This window comes from Leptonotus elevatus, chromosome 17 (genome assembly GCF_054856555.1).
Source record: "Leptonotus elevatus isolate MCC_2025b chromosome 17, RoL_Lele_1.0, whole genome shotgun sequence".
NCBI classification, from domain to species: domain Eukaryota; kingdom Metazoa; phylum Chordata; class Actinopteri; order Syngnathiformes; family Syngnathidae; genus Leptonotus; species Leptonotus elevatus.
In genome coordinates this window covers 9,791,078-9,811,678 of record NC_141255.1, presented here as the reverse complement: position 1 = coordinate 9,811,678, position 20,601 = coordinate 9,791,078, and the positions used below count along the sequence as shown (strand labels likewise).

At 42.6% G+C, this 20,601-nt stretch overlaps 1 protein-coding gene across 3 annotated transcripts in view; it reads right to left on the bottom strand.

The window, feature by feature from the left end:
- adamtsl3 (ADAMTS-like 3) overlaps positions 1-20,601 on the bottom strand; it is a 44,993-nt gene that overhangs the window by 22,564 nt on the left and 1,828 nt on the right. For all 3 annotated transcript variants that reach the window (XM_086058214.1, XM_086058215.1, XM_086058216.1), the window contains exon 2: positions 6,354-6,470. In XM_086058214.1, coding sequence (XP_085914340.1) covers positions 6,354-6,470 — 117 coding nt within the window. The remainder of the gene's footprint in view (positions 1-6,353; positions 6,471-20,601) is intronic.

Genomic DNA, 20,601 nt, shown 5'->3' with positions numbered 1-20,601 from the left:
ACCTGAAAATGGAGTCACATTGGTAACATGTGTTTTTCATTGTTGGGAATGTATTATTTGTTGTCTTTGGCTGTGGAACATCCACAGAAAGCGATAGTAATGTGATAAAGGTGGTCAAAGTTAGGCTTTAACCCTTTGGAGCATCCTCTTGTATCTGACATTTCCCCCTCAGTTAGATAATGATGCAATAACAAGGAGCACAAAAAGTTCCTTGTCATGACCCGTGCCTGACTTGTAAATATGGCAACGATTAAAGATTTTTTTTTTTTTAAAGGAAACCTCAAGTGCCAAATCTCCTTAGAGAAACCCATAAATTCACTGAGATTCTTTTGATATACGTGCAATTAAGTTTTCAACAAGGCATGCATCAAACAATTACCTCTCACAGGAAAAGCTCTTCTGTGGCTTCCAGCAAAGTTCAAATATGAACGAAGCACCTCAAAATGGGGGAAAATGCCTCAACCTCAGTTACTCCTGGTATAAAACTGTACTGGACTTCTGAGTTTGGTAAATGATATGCGTTTTTGACCTTGATCCCCAGAAATGTCGTATAAGCTTGAAATGGAGCAAACTCGTCACCACCCAAGACGATTTGTTTGTACAGTAAAGTATATTCCCATCGGTATGCAGCAATAGGAACACATCAGAGGATTAAAGAACCTGTGTTGACGTTTGCAATGTCAGCACTTTGCGTCATGTGACAAGACAATCAGCATTTAACACTTGCCCCAAATTTCTTTGACAGTTTACAGAACATGATCAAGCTCATTCTTCTACAAGATTTCTGTGGAATTCAAATGGGTCCGCTCGATGGACAGAAAGAGGAAATGTGAATGCATGACTAAACAGCACCCCAACCCCGCATAAAACCCCTGAAACTGCTTTTCCTCAGCCTCACAGCTGTCTAAATATGCTACCGTGGTGAGGGCTTTAATGGATGCTCGGCCAGTAAACACCAAGAGGAGGCAAGTGAAGGAAAACAAGGAAAGAACTAAGATTTATTTTTAACTTGTAAAACTACTGTGGAGCTCACCCTCCAAAGCCTTGTGCGCGCTGCAGCATTCATCTCAACGGTGGCACCTAGTGGCAGGGATTAGACACAACAAAAAGCCTCAAAAACACCACCAAGCACCAGTCCATTACTTTGTCGCACCATGCAATTGACTCAAACACAGAGACTTCATCTCCACCTCACTCCATTCTGAGGAGTGACTGACCCCCCCCCCCCCCCACCCCCCACCCCACCCCCGTCATTATCCCAAGTGAGGTCACTGAGAATTTGCTGAGGAATGCTGTCGGTTTGCTTGTGGTCCAACCTGGAAAACCCCAGGCGCCACAAATAATTGGCCAACAATTTACAGTCCAAACAAACCCTTCCTTATCGCAATTAATGCAAAGAATGCGGGTGGGGGGGAGCGATAACTTGCCTAATTTTGGCACAACCGTGATTATCAATCAATCAATGGCTGTGAATCCGATCAGATATCCTTCAATTTCAGATCATAAATCACAGGCACATGTGTCTTCACAACAGAATGCAAGGTTTTCACGGGGGAGACCCTCATTGTGTGTAATCACCCATAAATTTGGAGGCTTCAGTGCTCCGCTGGGTCGCCTCATATTATGATTTGGGGATGAACTAATAGCTGGAAAGTTGGGAAAACACATGTTGCAACAGGATGCATAGTCCCTCAAAAAGAAATCATTTCTACCATTTAACTTCTTCTGTAAACATACACTGATACACCTCGCAAGTCCATCCAGTTTTAGACAAGACCCCTTACCTTAGTTCCCCCCTTATCAGGTTAAATAAATCCAAGCACATTTGTCAAGAGTGTTGAAACAACAATCTTCTTGAGGCCAAAGTTTTGTATGAGCCTTCTCCAACTGTTCCTGTTAAGTGTGTTCCTTTCATCCACTTCTGATCTCAGACGGTCTCTCCATCTGGTTCTTGGTCTTCCTTATTTTCGAGTCCTGTGTACTTCCATCTGCATCTTGTCTTCCAACATGCTGTCCTTCACTTCTCCTGATCAGATGTCTAAGCCACCTCAATCTTTCAATTTTCTTAACATTCTTAAGTGGTGCATACACCATGGCTGGTCTAACCGCTTCTTTATAGACTTTGCGTTTTATTTTATAGGGACTCGTCACATATCACCTCCAACATTGTTCTCCTTCTTTTTGATCCACAGTAAAATTAAAGCTAAAGTACACAGACCATCAGCACTCAGAGGCTTAAATTATTCATGAAAGTCAAAGGCCTAGCTCTGTGTTCTATAAATATTTGGTACAAGTGTGCCTTGAGTTCCAAGCGCTGTTCACTTTTTAGCTTGGCAAGCGTGTCAAGCTCATCGTTCCAATTTTGTGGTTTGTGAACAATTTCTCGGGGGGCTACAGCATATTGAAAAGTGTGTGTTGGGCGTGCGTGTGAAACTGCAGGTGTGGCCCAGCAGGAGTGCTGCACAATTGACTTTTTGCATGTGTGTGCGCTCACAGCGGCTGGAAGGCATGAACTCTTGGAATACACAACAGAGACGTCGAGAACACTCTCACTGGGAAGACCAGAACCTTCTGTCAATATGTTAACTGCACACAACCATGTGTGAGGATGAGTTAACGGCTGAATGAAGAGGACACGATCATAGGGCTTATTTCGAATTATCGTATACAAAGTAGTTGAGTGGACATTATGTAGCATTTCCTCTGATTTCAACTGGTAATTTTAACATGCATTTTTTCCACAATGGAGTGGAACATGACATATCTTTCTGGACATGAAAAACACTTATTTCGCCACTCCATCACAGCCACCGGAGCCATTAGAACCCACATTAAAGAGATGGATACGTTTAGGGTTGCATGTTGCCCAGTGGTTAACTTAAACTCCACTACGCACGGGTGGCAGGGGATCTTTCAGCGGCAGGTAATTACAGCCAGGATAACACTGTTGCTTACACTGGAGATTAGAGCAGACTGTCTGAGCCAAGTGCCCACAATGAGCAACTCATGCAGAAGATCATGCCGCATTGTTTCTGTGCTTCTTAAAGTTTATTCAAGTGCCATTCTGTGATAGATAATAAACAGCTAATTGGTGGGCTTGGAACTATTTTTTAAACAACACTTAGGCCCTATGTCCAAAAGCAAGAAAGGTGTTTGGGGAATTTCCTATAAAAATAACATGCCTGCCATCCCAACACATAGTGAACGAGAAGAGGCTTAACAGTAACAACCCCCTCCTTTTGGAGTCCGTTGGGGGTGTGCAGTGCCAAGGCACAGCCAAGGACATCCAAGAATCCTTGGATGAGACTTTTTCTTTCCCCAGTTGTTCAAGCATATCTGTTTATGGAAATGCACGCCAAACATTGTGGAGTATAAACATCGGTGCGACCTGATATGTAAACAATTACATAGGAATCACTTCACGGGAAAATGTGTGCGTGACTTGACGTGATTGGACAAACCCTAATCTGCATTGGCTTCCGAATTTTTCACTTCGTCCGTCTACTAAATAGTAAATCATGTGACACTAACAAGCAAGTCATTCGACATAATATGGCAGAGATGTGTGTGTATCTGTGTGTACAACTCAGCAAAATGTGCACACAACAGTAGCTGGCCAACTCTTGGCTGCGCACAAACCCACATTTGTTATGTGGTGAGAGGCCTTGTACATCAGCAGCATAACTCCGGTACCCACAGTGCAATGGTGCATGACCACATCAAGTTGGGGTGGTCGCATGGTTTGCCAGGGATTTACTGAGCACGTATGTTGACGGAACAAACACACGGGGGATGACAGAACGCTCCAGAGAGCCAACGCCACGTGGCTTGACACCACATTCATTGCTCGGGAGCTTCTGTCCAAACAGCATCTTGTAAATATACACGGGTTAGTCAAAGCAAACATGTCAGGGAGGCAAATATGGGCTCATTCCCTAAACAACCATTCTGTGCTTTTAATGGCATAATTTCTTTGCAAATAATCGCTGTCCTTTGTTGCAAACATTTCAACATTCAAGGTTGATTTATTCTCGCCCAAAGTCAGCTGGGATCACACATGTGAGGGTTATCGGTATGGAAATTGGACGGATGAAGTTTTGTTTATTGACGGTCAGTATGTGTTATTGCATGTATACCAAGACAAGTTGCAAATCCAACCATCAAACCATCCTCAACACCTTCCAAAACTAACAACTGTCCTGATGCACATCCATGACGGAGATTCTGTACAGCTCGGTCAGCACTGGTGGGAAGCTCTGGGAAGACTCCAGACAAGCGCACACTAAATAAGAGATCACCTTTCAGAGTCACTTTAAAGTCGCCTATCAACAGGATGAACGCATTTGCTGTCTAGACGGTAGCTGGCTGAGGAGAAATCTGTCCTGTCACCACCTCACTCCGCTTTTGTTCAATCACCGATGGTTTTCCTCCCACGTCTCAAATCTCACTTACAAACTGGGCTTTGAAATAGTTCACCTAAACTGGCATCTATTTGACTGGTTTTGAACTTGAACAGGAACAAATCGTCTGGGAAAATTTCCCTGAGTGGAAAAAGATGGAATTATCTCATAATCCTTACTTGAAGTCATTCAAGTCAGCCAACATTTCAGTCATCAGACCCCCGCACACTTCGAACATTTGTCTATGAATGCTGCTATGCTATTAGGTCGAGTCCGCTGAAGTGTGTTGGAATGCAGCCGCCTGGAAAACCAAGAGAGCGCTAACGTGTCGCGCCCCTCCCGAGGGACGAGGTAAAGAGTGCAGGTGAGGTCAACCTTCATGCGCACCAAGTGGCGCTGGCATACTCACAGAAGTCAAAGCGAATAGTCATCAGAAGCCGCGATCCACCTCCTGGAGCGCTCGCTAATTAAGCCACGTTTATCTTGGCTGTGGATCAAGCTCAATATTGAACCAAGATCCAACATGGAACATGGAGTCCGAGACCAAGTGAGTGCTGAAAGGAATCACAAATATGGCTCCAGGGAGTCTGCGGCCTCCTGGTCTTAAGACGTGTTAGCATGACACACGAGGCCTAAGAAGTCTTTGGTGACATCACTCATTCGCTTTTTGTTTAGTCGGCCTCCAATTCCACAAAGATTTTGCTGTGATATGCATCTTTTACGGAATAGTAACTCATTTATTTCACTCTAAAACAGAATACAGTGGTACCTCGGAGTTTGAACATAATTTGTTCCTGCAAAGTGTTCAAAGTCTGAATTGTTCAACCTCCGAAACATTTTTTCCCATAGGAAATAATGTAAATGCAATTAATCCGTTCCCAAACCAGAAAATCCCTTTTTTAATTTCTATTTATGTGTTTTTTTTTACATTTCTACCCTGTACATTATTGAAACAATAAAAAATACTTTACCTTTTTTGTTGTGGTGTGATGGCATCAGTGGATGATAAACGCTATGTTAATGCTAGCTTTAGTTCAGTGCTGAGTTTGTGTATTTTACATTGGGCATATTGTTAGACTACTAAGCGGTCCTTGCGTGCGTTGTTTGACGTCAGGAACATTGTTGAACAGCTAAGGGGGGGTCCTCGTGCCAGTATTTACAGAAGTAGTCGCGGTAGTTACCACTGCGCGATAACGTCCTTCATAATTCCATTGTGGTTCGTTGCACTGTATGTTTTTCTTTGCTGCCACTGTCTTTTTTTGGGCCCATGGCAAAGAAAAAATGAAAAAATCAAAATGCACTCGCGAGTATGGAGCACCTCCGGGAGTATTCACGATCTGACTGGAAATGAGCAGTGCATCGTCTCAACTACCGCAACGTGAGCATTCGGCATTGATCAGCTTCGTTCGACTTCACTCGGCTGCCCGTTTTCAAGGTATGTTCAGTTTTATTTGCTTTGCTTGGGTGTTCAAACTCCAAAAATGAGTTCAAACTCCGAGGCATTTTTTACTCCGATTTTTTGGTTGAAGTCCGAATCGTACGAGTTTCGAGACGTTCAAACTCCGAGGTTCCACTGTATGTCATTCAGTCAGATGACAACGTTCACACATTAGTTAGCGATCGCGTCTGTAATATATAAATGATGATTTGTAAGCGTTTTCCTAGTCCAGCTTCATGAAACAAAAAAATCACAATTTTTGATTAGTATTCAAAGCTGTGAACTATTCACGGCAGGGCTCGATCTCTATCGCTCGCCATTAGCGGGGTTTCACTATGCCCAAATACCTGAGGTGGTAGCATGAATTAGCAAGCTGAATCCTCCCACGTATAAACACATTTGATTTATTGGCAGTTTCTTGCTACCACAAGAAACAGCCATCCTTTCATTCCCACAGAAATGATGAAGAAATGTATACAAATCGTCCCAACATAGAATTTTAAAAAATCGCTTACTGGATCTTCAGGTTTTTGGCTGGCGTCGTGGAGAGGTTCCTCTGAGAAGTGGTCTTGTCGAATTAGGGTGAACTCTCGAATAAACACTGCATCTCCATTGTTGGCCCACACAACAACCTGGAAAGAAGAGATTCCATCATCATCAGAAAAATTACCATCACAATGGAAGATAAATGTAAATCCAAGCATTGCAAAAACAGAAATATCCATTTCGCTATGCAGGTGAATAATTTTTTTTGTAGGAAAACTTTGGTTTTGCTTGCAATCATTTAAGTCCTTCTTGACAGGCGAAATGTGGGAAGGATGTGATGTCATCGGACATAAGCAAGTACCCCGTCTCGTGTGGCGGGGACAGGCGGGAGGAATGTTGGACAGGGCCCATTAGCAACGCAGCAGGACCCGCATTCTCAAGGATTCACAGATCAGGGGGCCCGCAGCTGCTCTCCATAGCTCGTAAACACCCGGCAGTGACACGGGTCAATTACCTTTGCCAAGTTAGACTTAGTTAGCAAGCAGAGTCGACGTTGCGGATAGGGATTTTTGATGATTGAACGGCTCTGAGGTCGCATCTAAACGACACCGCAGGCACATCAGGCCACTCGGTACAATTTTGCTTGTGACAATAAAACGCACAGATGATGAGTGCTTAGCATATCTGCGTAACAGTTTTGAGTTGAGAGATCGAAGCCGATCTGCGGCTTGCCTGTGTGGAGTTTGCAAGTTCTATCCATGCTCAAGTGGGTTTTCTCTTCTTTCCCGCCACGTTCCAAAAACATGCATTTTAGGTTCACTGAAGACTATATACTTATGCATACTCGCAACCCACTTCTGCAACTGAGATGTCTGTCATACAATCCATAGTCGGGGTTTCATGAAATAAAATGCACACATACCAAAATGATTCTAAATCATCCTGGAACTCATTTTGTTCAGCCTAAGAAGTTCTGTGAGAAAAACGTGTTCTCCTAAGTACTTTGGATCAAATTTGGTCTAAGGGTTGGGGGTGAATATATTAATCCCTGAATGCTGATTTTTTTCTCCTAGCCACCAGCAAAATGACTCGACATTGGAGGCATGCCAGTCAGATATGAAAACCACTAAAATTCACTTTATACATGTGAGAAAAGCTAATAACATGGCTCAACTGCACGTTTCTCAACTGGTCTCAAGGGTTTAAAGACCCCCGCACAATATATCAATGCACATTTTAATGGACTTAATATGGGAAAACAAATGGCCAGCATGAGAAAGCTTTATCATAATATGGACGCAACACGAGACCTCGGCCACAAAGCCCAGCATTGCACCGAAGCGTGTCGTCCCTGCCCAGCAGTGATGACAATTCGAGATCAACAACCTCTGGAATGCCTCAAATCCAACAACGGACTGCGGTTGCGTTTGGATGGTTCATTCACTGTATGACGGCACAGTACGCAAACCTGAAAGAGGTTAAGAAAATAGTCATTCCTCCAGCAGGTATCCACATGGATTCAAATGTTTGTGTCAAGTGTGACAAAGGGCAAGTGAAGAAAGTAAAGCGGACAACCAGGTCAACGACTCATTAACCTCTGAGGTCAGTTCGATTATTTCAAAGTCTCGTGCATGGAGGCAGTGAGGAAGTGAACTCAGGGTTACGCAGGGTTTTGCATAAATCAACAGTAACCACATCAGCCTTATGCTACTGACATTGTGCCCGCTTACAGTGTTTGGGTTAAAGCAAAAAACAAAAGCGAACGACTCTGACTATGCTAGCAACGACAAAAACCTGGACTTGTAACACAAGTCCAGGTTTTGGCTAGCATAGGCAGGTCTGCCTTTAATTAGGTTCCCATCCAACGTTTAAATAAGGACAGACGTTTTTAAAGACTGGCTCCTGTCTGAATGAAACTGAAGAGCAAAATATATTTTTGCTAATCCACGTTCAAGGGATTTATGCAAGTATTCACTTAACACATTTTAGAAGAGGAAACATTGTGGCCTTCCTTTCCTCTCGCTCTCTCACCGCTAATCTAGTCAAAGGAAATAAAAGGAAGCCTTTTCCCTTGTATCTGAGGACTTTTGCCATATCCAAACCTTATCCAAAGTCAGATTTTTCCACTCATGATGAAATCCTGGGATTAAGGAGTGCTTAGAATTGCTTGTGGCTACTCTGAAGGCTATGACATAGTTTTGGCTTGCCTTGCGAGAAAAAAAAAACCTCCTGCTTACAATTTTACTTTTTCACACAAGATACCTGAGAAACCAAACCAGCACTTTCATCACATTCTCAACTTCCTGATGGATTGTTTAATTATCCTACAAATCTCCAAATCCCTCTTTGAATTTCTCAAAGCCCATCTGCCAGATTTCTTTTAACTTCTCAGTCTCTTGAGTGTCATCTGTCCGCCGAACAAGGATTCTTTATGAAGACCATTCAATGTGTCCAACTTTGCAGGAATAGCTTGAAAATGACTGTGACTATCCATTCTTCAACCTGATCAAACACCTTTCGGATGAACTCGAATGAAGACCAAGGCAACTACGTGGTAATTGTTGCAGCAGCTATAGCCTCAAACAGGCGTAATAAAGCATATTAGTGTAAAGGTTTGTGTGCAGGGGGTAAAAAGGGAACCGGGATAACTCATCTTACAAATGTTATAGCATCCATCATTTTTTATGATAGTTGTCGGCAGCCATTTTTCTTCAACTATCTGCTGGCGTTTGGGACTGTAAACTATCGGCCTGCAATACAAACACGGAGCGAATGCCATAATGTTCATACCGGCTGCGTCCTCGCCTCGCTATAAATCACGGTTCATCACGCCGGACCTGACAAAAAAGTGACTGCAACGTGAACATTTGACCAAAAAGTGTAACATAAGCAATTCGCATAATTCCTTTGAGATTCAACCCACCTGCCAACCATGTGTGTGGTCACAATGGCCCAACTACTACGAGCTGATTATGTGGTGGGACGCTACAAACAGAAAGACCTGTGAAATCCACCGCCGCAGGCCTTTAGAAGCTATTACGGAGCGAGGAAAAATGTCACATGAGCAAAATAGATTTACCATTTACATTAATCTGTGTACCAGAAACTGTGGTTGTCTCACTCAGTAATAGCTGGTTTTAGATTTAATGTGGAGGTTTTTAATGAGGCCCTGAGAACTGCCTTTTGACAGCTCACAAAACGGCAGCAAAGTTAGTAACCGCCTAATCGGAAAGCAAAAACATGCACAGTGGACCCTGGAAGGTTCGCTGAAGCAGTGGGCTTTCATGTGTCAAAGAGGAAATTGACACCTTTGGCCCGTTGTTGCTTAAAGTGCATATCAGCTGCAGGAAGTCATGACAGGCCCACATTGGTTCCCACGGTGATGTCAGTGAAGGCACCGTCGCTCATCATTTCCTGAAAGAACGCTTACACAAAGACGGGAGCAACACTTCGAGCTACCAATGTTCCATGGTTATTAAAGAGGTAAATTCACAGATGCTGATTACATTTCTTTCGGTCATTTGCATTGGCTTGGCTTTGTTGGTGTTCTCCCGGGGGTAAGTGCTTCAAAAAGAGGCAGCTGGAAGGCTTCAGTTGGACTTTTGCTATGACATCCGCCCAAAACGCATCCTCCATCACACCCACTTAAATATGAAAAAAAAAGCCACTTGTTTTCCTGACTACTGACTACCCATGATTGATGGCCTTGGCCTTGCATTTAGTGAATTGCAGCATGTATCACAGGCGGGAGATTATGTAAGAATGTGAAACTCAAGCAAGCGAGGGTGGACAATCCTGAGTTTTGTTTCCCCTAAATCATCCATCTTCTCGCGCCTCTGCTGAGATCTCCTCTGTCCTTGGGTCCAGAAGCAGATTGACTAATCCATCATTTAGCTTTGAGGCAAGCAACGCTTCAAAATGTTATTCATTTGAATATAGGAGGGCAGAGATAAAGGAGTCCGTGGAGACTTGAGCCGCAAAGATCTAATTAAATCAAAATCAGTCAATTCACTCCGATGATGCAACAATTTGTAACACATCTGTTACTACATATTGAGCAATAAATGCTACAAATCATGTCAATTAAAACAAAGCATTGAGCTGCACTTATTTGTAGATGGTAACTTGATGTTCCCACGAAGATGAGAGACTGGGGTGCGGTTCACTGAACTGGCAAATTTAGCGTGATTTGTATTTTCAGCTGCAAAACTAGACTTTTGCAAAACTTTGCATCAGCACTCAAATGCAACAGTACGTAGCTCTGAACCGCAGGCGGCAATTTGTATAACGGTCAACAGGTGAGAGAAAAATCATCTACCTTATCCATTATCCATACTGCTTATTCTCACTAGGGTCACGGGCATGCTGGAGTCTATCCCAGATATATTTGGGCATTAGGCAAAGTACAGAGATTTAGTCATAGCTAAAGATAGTGTTGTAGTTCTCGGGTTCGGTCTTGGTCTTTTTTTTTTTTAAAGGTCTGTCTCGTCTCTCGCTGGCAAATAAGCAAAACTTTGTGCTGCAGTTCTCCCTTGAATAGGTGCAATTGACTTAATAGTCTGGTTGTGGCTGCATTAAATAACCATAATCACTGGCTATAAGCAGTCATGAAGCAAGGTGTGGTTAGAAGCCATTGAGCACAAGACCACACAGCAGCTCTAAAGATGGATGGTTGCCGCATAAGAAAACCACAACACAAGAAAACACGGCAGCAGATTTGAATTCGGAGTTTTATTCATAACCGCACACTGCATATGCAAACCCCAGAAACATCTGTCCGCACTCAATCATCATATCGCCTCATTGAGGGATTCAGAGTGGCACAATGTTCCGAACGTCCAAGGACTACGAGTTCACGACAACACTTTGCATGCGACGTCCACCACTTGAAGGTGCTACACTTGAATAGTATGTAAAAAACGAAGTTTCAATTTAATCATCGGGATCAACACGTCTGAGAAATACTGTAAGTAGGAGTTGCTCCACAAGTTCATACTGACCTGAGAGATAACGCTCATAAAATTCCTTTTTGAAAAACGGAGGCATTTCTGGAGTCGCTCATTTTTCAATTATCTTATCACTCATCTGTAACAGTAACATTCCCCTGCCTGGGTCCGCAACTGAGAGCACACAGTTGTGGTCAATATATTTAATTCTGTCCATTTCGATCATAACAATGTGCCATCACAACGCAAGTCTCTGTCGAATCAACCGGGGCAGTTCCCCAAAGACACGAGCAAGCTGCCTATGCCAGACCTCCCAGAAGACCAATGCAATAATAGCTGTAACTAGCAAGCATTTGGCCCAAATCACGACCACACTCAATGAAGGAAATGAAACCTCGGCACTGCAAAGCAAGAACCATTAAGTATAAAATGCAATCTATGAAGATTCCCGTACAAGCGTGTTGTGGGCAAGTTTGTTCTGTTGCGTTTTCCTGAACTTCTTTTGCCAGCAGCAACATTTGCCGTGCTCAACTCCAGAGCGCCGTCTGCGGTCACTGCCTAACCACAATTATGGAGCAAACTTACCAACATAGCATACGGCATTCCTTAATTGGTGGAAATTATCATCCATAACCTCATCTGGAATGCTGCCATGCCTAGCAGGGAAGGCAATTGTGCTCACTCAGAAGCTTTTACCAGTCAGTCAAACCTCTGCCTTTAACTAAACCTGCATTCAGCTGCTGTTCTTCTGATCCTCGACTACACTTATCCAGCCTGTTTTCCATGTCTCCCCTAACACAGCTGAGGATCGTTATTAGGCTTCATGCAGAGCTGGCTGATTAGCTGATTGTTTGAAACACCTGTGTTGGCTGAGGAAGACATGGAAAACAGGCTGGATATAGGGGTACTCGAGGACCGAGATTGAGAATCATTGATATAAAGCAATGGTCAAATCTTTCGGGAGGTGACACTCAAGGACGAGAACAGGGTCCCAACATGGATATCACAGACAATTGGGTTTTTCTCACCGGCCTGACCGCGTAAATTGGTCCAACAATTGTCTTGTCAATGTGACTCCCACAAGGTACAATTAACTGAGACGACATCATTAAAAGGTACCCTACAAACTAGAGAGAAGGAGAAGAAAAAAAACATCGAGCTGCTTTCAAGAAGACTTTAAAGAAGGTTAAGTTGAAAGACATTCCAAAAACGTGTGTCTGGAACCTCGGCGTAGTCAACAGTGATAATGGAGGATTGCCAGTATGCTGACTAATCATTAAAACTTCCCTGTCATTCTTCTGCAATGGCTGGCAACAAGGTGCTTTTGCATGAATTATACCACTGACATCTGGAGCACAGCCAACCTTTAAAGTGATGTAGTATTTGCGTCCCCTCCTTGTCGACTTTGGTATTTCTGTTTTAAAACAAAGTGGATAAAAAAAATCTAGTGGTGCATATTTGTCAGGCTTGTTAAGCCTGGCAGAGCAGCTCATGTTCTGAACATGGTGGCTGAATATGTGCTACTGAAATATTTTCAAATATATGTATATATATATATATTAAAAAAAAGGGGGGTGGAGGGAGGTTCAAGGCTAGCTAAATAATTGGATTTGGCTCAGCTTAAACATGAGAGTGTGTTCAGCAATAAGGCTGTGTTTGTACAGCTGGAGCGCATGCCCAGGGTCATCTCAGTGGGGAGCAGAGTTTGGCAACGTTGGGCATAGCTACAGAACAAGCGTGCTGAAGAATCCCTGGCTTCTGTCCTAACTCTTGTCCTTCCCTTAAAAAAAAAAAAAAAAAAAAAAAAAAAAAAGCTAAAAGGCTCTTCAATAATAATTTTAAGCGTTTAAGCTACACAGAAAACAGCTGATTTTTATTTATTTTTTTAAAGCAAAGGCAATGGCAAGCTGAGCAGAAAAGTCCTGACTGGGCATATCGAAAAACATCCAGGAAAAAAACAAAAACAAACTCAAAAATGATCAATTCATTTGGGAACAGTGAATACCATCACGCCAAACATTCCCAAAGACATTCAAGCATCTTCTGTAAATACCCTAAGACATTTCATTAAGTAACAGCCAGAAAAACTTGTGCATACTCACCTCAGACATTCAAGCTCAGACTTGCTCTGTCATTTCAGGTTTGGACAACAGATCTGGTTGGAAACTGAATATCAAGACCAAATACCAGTCCGATAAACGGGATGCATACAGGAGGTGGACATGTGCCGAGTATACACTGTTAATCTTGATGTGTTAGGATTTGTAGAAAGAAGTGAATCTCATGGATGCTGCAAGACAGGTGGTTGCCAAGAACTTGTAAAGGTCATGACAGCACTTGATACACAGTGGTCTCTTGAGACTTTCTCAAGGACTTTGCTTAGGAACCAGATGGATTAAGGTTTGAGACCAGCTAGAGACCAAATGGGCAGACGTCCCAACCAAGGGCGCTAAAGGTTCTGACAAGGTAACCCTATTAGATCCTACAGATCCTACCCTACAATGGTCTGGATTCATTTTGAGTAGGTGTGGATTAAACAGTATGTTTTGGATATCATAATTCCATTAAAGCCGATTGTGGGTGCCCAAAATGGCCACTTATGGTTTTGTTTTTCACTTCATCATGCTCATGGTTTTTGAGAGCAGTTTTTGGTCAAGGGTGGAAAGCCCTCCCACCGAAGAATGATCAACCCTGCTCCCGTCCGGTGACAATGAACAATCCAAGAAGCACAGAAGGCCTTTCAAATGGGGAGAATTATGACAACAGCTGGGTGTGCCTGAAACTGATGAGACACAAATGCTGGATCTGCCCTGATTCTCTTGCGTCATCCAGATAGCTCGGGCATGCGGGTTCACTGAAGGTCCACGAGCAAAACACGGGGCACAGCGACAACCTTCCATACAGCTTGAACCTAACAATCTGGCGCAGGAAGTTAACATAGAAAAACAACAACCCTATCCTTTTCACTCTATAAAAGGAACTAATTTTGCCCTCAGTGACACTACCTCTCCTCTGCAGGGCCAGCAAAAGACGCAGTGGTCATCCATTTGGAGAGTCCAACCAGTGAGACGCAGGAAACCAGAAATCGATTAGTTCCAGGAAAAGGGAGAGGCTCAGTATGATGACATGAAATCAGGATTTACGACAAAAGTACATCTGTGCGCTGCTTGTGTCATATGCTTGAAGATGTCCATAAAACTAGACAATTGATGGAAAATAAAGATATATAGGACAAGCTCAAGAAGCGGAGTATGTCGGCATAATACTTTTCTTAGGTTGTATTGCAGATACACATGGTTGCATCAATCAATTGAAATGCATAAATAACAAAAAATAGCATCTTGTGCTTGATGTAATGAAACACGCCATCACTGTACATTAGAGGTACTCTTTCAGTGTCACATGACTGTTTACAGTACGCCGCCCATTTGTGCATGCTGTGTAAATTGCCTGTGTCTGAAAGCTAAGCAAAAATTAATGGCGAGCCAGTAAGCGTTATTCATTACTGAGTTACCGCATTCGCTGTCGCTGGCGTCGGGGAAAAGCAATAAATACTGCAACTGTTTTGCAAAAAGACTCGTTGGCCAAATATACTTATGTGTTGCCAGCTGCCAGGATTTTGCTGCTAATTAACATGTTTTGCACTCACTTTTGCAGAAGACGTGCAATTACATGAAGCCAGCCTGCGTTATAAAAGTTTAATATTAGCCACGGGCTAAAAGGAAAACACCATTATTGGCTTATTTATGTTTATGAGCCAAGTACTAAATGTCACCCACGTTATGTATGGTGGAAATCAAGAACACATAATAGTGGCCTTACAGTCGATAGTAAGACGATACAGTTGATATAATATAATGAGACAACTGATAGCGCGGCAGTGGATTTTTTTCCCCAAGCATTGGAGCATAAAACTAATACATTCAGGTCCGACAGGGGTACGACGGAGCATTGTTTGGGAAATTTCTTGCTTACTGGCAACCTGCTGATGATGTGATGATTTAACTGGAGCCTTTATGGCGATAAAGCCATTTGTGCCCACACAACTTATATAAAAAAATTACAAAACAGTCAAGACAATGCACTGCCCTGCAAAAAAATTTTTTGCAAATGGAAACATTCCTGCTTTGTCAGTTAGAATTAAATCACACATTATTTCCTCCCTACAATTGGCAAAACAGTTGTTAAGCAATTGTTTGCCTGGCCATTTACGCGCTGGAGGGTTACATTTAGATACAATTTATAAACTAAAACCACTTTATTTTATTATTATTATTATTATTATCCGAATTATCATGTATTTTTACAGATATTGATTTTCTTTTTTTCTGCTGCAGCACAGGATTAGCGCAGGCGGACGACAGATTCCAACACGTCGGGCAAACGCAAGTTGGCGTTTTTTTTTCCTGTCCCCACCCCCCTCCCCCACTGACATCACAGCGAGTGAGAGCTTTTGGGCAAAGTCATCAGACGACGGTATGCCGGGACGAAATTCCAAAGTGGCACTTTAAATTTACCACTACGCACAAACAAAAGCCGTCAAGCGAGTCAATGCCTTGAAACAACAACAGCCAGCGGGTGCGTTTTTTTTGTTTTTGTTTGTTCATTGTACAGGTCAAACATCCATCACCGTTCAACACTGAAACAACATGCTGCAGGCTTATGGAAAACATTAAATAATAATAACAAAAAGGGTCGCATTGAGTTCATAGTCAAGTTCACGCTTAGGTCTCGTAGCTGCCACCTGATACAAGCACATGGCCTCTTTGCAAGCGTTACAAAAAATGTACTTCATCGATCACACATTTTTGTGGTAATATGCTTAGACACAAATACAGTCTTTTTCCAAATGAAATAAACAGCAAAAATATAGTCCAGTAATTCATCAAAGGGAACTCAAGCAAAAAAAATTATTTGTGCCCCATGAGGCTAAACATGGGATTCTGATTAATGAATATTGTGTTTGTGGAATAAGAATTATGCAGATTATTCCATCTGTTTTCATCCATTTTAGAGGACTGCCAATTTGGTTTTACGCCGCCCTCTGCTGTCGACTAAAAGTGATGTCAAAATGCCCTCGGGCTCGCATTGCGAAGTTCACAACTCACCAGTTTTGTGGGTTTGGTTTGGACGTTGAACGTTGGGGTCAATTTCAGCCGACAGAAGGGGGCGGTACAAAGCCAAAATGGCATCTACGAATGCCATTTTCTGGTACAAGCCAGCTGGAAGAATACAACACAGCTTCTGCTTACTCATTTTTGTTGAAAAAGCAGACAAGTGAGAGTCTAGGGACAAAATTGACACAAAGCAATGCTAACTTTGCCAATCTGGTGGAACCTTACCCCCCTTTTGTATGGCACACTTTCCACCGGTACGGTCACATGATTGAAATATCCACTTGCAACATTTCATTCTGTGCCAAACGTGCTTTGTTTTCATTTCCTTTCGATTACCACCACGGCCCCTTTAGGCAGCAGGTTGATCAAGAACAAAGATCAGTGAACATCTGCTCTACCGTCACTGCTTCAAGGCAGCGTGAGAAATTCTTATTCTATTATTGATAAGTGAACGCCTAGAGGTACACGCCACCCAAGCAGTCACCCAGACAATCTTGTTAGCAGTAGATTGAGCTTTGTTGTCCTGCCCCTTCTACATTTCTCACAATCCAATCTCCTTTCCGCCCCTCTCAGCAGCAGACAGATAGCCATGCTTCTATTTGTTTTTCAAGCCATCACAGAATCTGGAATTACCGCAGGACTGTGCGAGTTTATCTCCTCGCTGCGACACACTTTTATGTTTGTTTCCTCTACTCGACATTTTTGCTCTATGGACATCCTTCAGAGAAATCCTCCTTGAATATTGGCATCCCTTGGCCGCCAAATACAGTGCCTTGCTAAAGTACTAGGTACCCCCTTCAACTTTTTCACCTCTTGCCACATTTCGTGCTTCGAACAAAATACATAAAATGTTGTGTTTTGTGAAGAATCAAAACCAAGTGGGAAACAATTGTGAAGAGGAACAAAATTTATGATATTGTAAACTTTAAAAAAAAAAAAAAAATAGAAAGTGCAAAAATATTCCCCCCCTTTTCTCTCAGTGCAGCCAACTGCCTCCAAAAGGTCCCTTTTCTGAACAAAGTCAAAAAGTTCAAAGGGGCTACTACTTTTGCAAGGCACTGAAAATGTTTTGCTATAGTCTTTTAGTACAGTACCCTTGACATACGCGTTTAATTCAAAACACTTGTACCTCAAATCACCTTTATCCACTGGAATGAATGGAAATGTCATTAATGTGTTCCAACATATTTTTTTCATAATCATAATAATAATATAAAAATAATAAATAAAAATCAGCACTATCATATTGTACTTTACAAAAAAATGAGAATTAACATAATTCAATAGAATTGCATTGTGATTTAATGCTGCAATTCAATTCAGTATGCTGAGTCCCAAGAGTCAGTAAAGTGTAACCTCGTCATGCAGAAACAGACAGAAGAGTCTTCTTCTTCTTCTACCTACAACTACTGAGTAGCTCAGGGAAATTGTGTAATATTAGTTGTTTTTCCGCAGAGGATAAAGAATATATAACCGTAATATTGTATTGTTGCACCACTTTTTGTTCAATTGTGTAGCTTCTAAAATGGTTGATACTATTAGCATGTTAGCATTAAGCTAAATGTACTCTTGTAAGGAATTGTTTTAAAATCATTGAACGCTTAAAAAACATTTCCACTTCACCTTGGTCCTATTTCAACATCCTTGTTGACCTTTACATCCATTCCTTCCTCGTCATGCCCTCTTGAGTGTCAAACGGGGCCTCTCAAGTACTGTTTTCAACACTTACACAAGAGCGCGCACACCTCCTATCTCGACTCCCCTCTAATTAGTCCTCACCTTGGGGGTGATTTCCCTTCTCGTTAGCACAACTCCCGAGCGCTCCCACTGCAGCTCCTGCACTGGGGAAGGGGTCCGAGGTCAAGGGTGGGGCAGAGTCGACAGAGCTGAACGCGTGCAGAGACACTCCAGTCGTGAGCGCCTTGAAAAATATGGTGAGCAGATGACGGGACAAACAAGATGGGAATAAATCAACAGCGGTGGATTGCAATGACGGAAGAGACAGATGGAGTCCAACATGTGTCACGAAAGACATGATAACAGAGGCTGGATGGTGAGAAACGAATCTCCTGCTGAGGGAAGAAGCACACTTACAAGAAGCTGCAGGGGAATGCGAGTGTGGAGGGGATGGGGTTAACCACCTGCACAATTAAGCCACGACTGTGGGCTGTCCAGGAGGAACGCCACAAAAACGTCCCTCTGCTGTAACGTTGCCATCTACTGGCGGCCACTTGGCAATGCACAATGTGAAGTAAAACAGGTGGCCGTAAAAGTAAATCCCGGCAATATTGCATGAAGTTTTATAATATTTTTGAGTTTGTTTGTTTTTTGCTGCTAGTTTTCCTGACATGTGACGTGTACCGCATTATCAACTGTGACTCTCTTTGCCCGCATTCGAGGGCATCACACTACCTTTATTGCTCCATTTTTCACATTTCCCTCGAGCAGCTATTTTGGCTTGAAATTGAAAAAAACTCAAGACACCATCATTAACCATCAGGTTTGCACAACAATTTCAAGTGCCAGTGTCTCAACTGAGGATTCCTGTTCTCATTCCCATTTTCCACAGCCTTCAGTCGCTCTTTGCCAGTGTCCATTGCAAGACTTTCTTGGGAATCTGCCATCTCTTATTTTTTCCCGGTGACTTTTTATTCACCAGTGTACCAAGAGCAGGATGGAGTTTCATGGTTTTCGGCCAAGCTCTGGCAGGATAAACGCCTGCTCGCCCCAATTTGGAACAGGAGCATCCCGGTACACCTTCAGCAAGTTGCTCACACAAGAATGCCAGCAACACTCTGCGAAAAGTTAATGCTTTGCAAATATGTATCACTACAATTTGGCTTGACATTACACACGCTGGATTTTAAGCAATGGCACACTGCAGAGATGAAGACCAGATGGCAACAATGGGATGAGACTGAAGGCTTTTGTTGTGTAACTGAAAACAGTCCGTGTTAACACACTCCAAAAACTGGCTCCATTCATCCATCCATCATGAGCCATATGTTCACTCTAAAAACAGTTGAGTCAAAAGTAACCCAATAGTGGATCCAGGTCCACTTTATAAGTCAATTTGACCCAACTTTATGGGTTGTTTTATATAAAATCACCTCATGAAAACCCAGAAAGTTAGGTTAAATTGACCCAATTAGAGGATCTGACCCAACTTTATGGGTTGTATGCGTTGTTTTTATAGAAAATTACCCTTTATCTTATTTTATGTTTTGTGAAAAAACAAAACAAAACAAAAACTGAAAGTTGGGTAATATCCTCTACTTGGGTCAAATTTACCCAACATTCTTGTTTGTTTGTTTGTTTGTTTGTTTGTACCCCACTTTCTGGGTGGTTTTATAGAAAATGACTCAATTTCTGTCTCACGTTTGTGAAACTGACCCAAGTAGAATATCTGAGCCAACTTTCTGGGTTGTTTTATACAATATGACCCAATTTTTGACCCAATGTTGGGTCAAATTAACCCAAGTAGATGGGTAGATAAATGGGTTATTTTTTACCCAACTCTTATTAAGAGTGTTCCTTCTCCATATGAATTTGCTTCCCAATCCATCCCACAGCAAACACACTGGCCAAAGCTACATGGAGTATCAATTAAGCCGTATCGGTTTGATTTTTGGGGCACCCGATATATGTTGCCGCTCACTAAGGACCGTTTACATGACTTGGCCCATCTGGATCCTGCCAACAGCTTCCCTGTGTGTCCATGGGAGGCTGCATTCAAACGTTAAGTGGGGCCATTTCCTTGAATAAACAAGATAATTTGTTGCTTCTTGTGGCCAACTTCCTTGTGAATTCCAGCGAGATCATTAAAAAGAATTGTGGTTGCCAAGCACTGCGACAGAAGAGAAATTGTTGCACACTTGTCGGTAACAAGCAGATAGCTGCTTCTTAAGGGCAAGATTCTACATGGCTTCATGGAGAAAGCGAATGGCGTGAGAGTCCTCCAAGGCTCACTTAAGGTATGCCATTATGTCACCCACAAAGGAAGGTCTATTCCATTTAGGGTCAGAGCCACAGGCCACTTGGCCCACACACACAAATCACACAGAAGAGGACCTCCAAAGACCAGAGACACAAGTATAGAGACCCATTCTTCTTCACCAGAATAGTCGCGCTAAGACGTTGACCCAAGGTCTAACATGAGAGAGTCGCCGGGACCACTTGTGGACCGGACGTCTCTAAAGTCAAGCGCGCGGGTC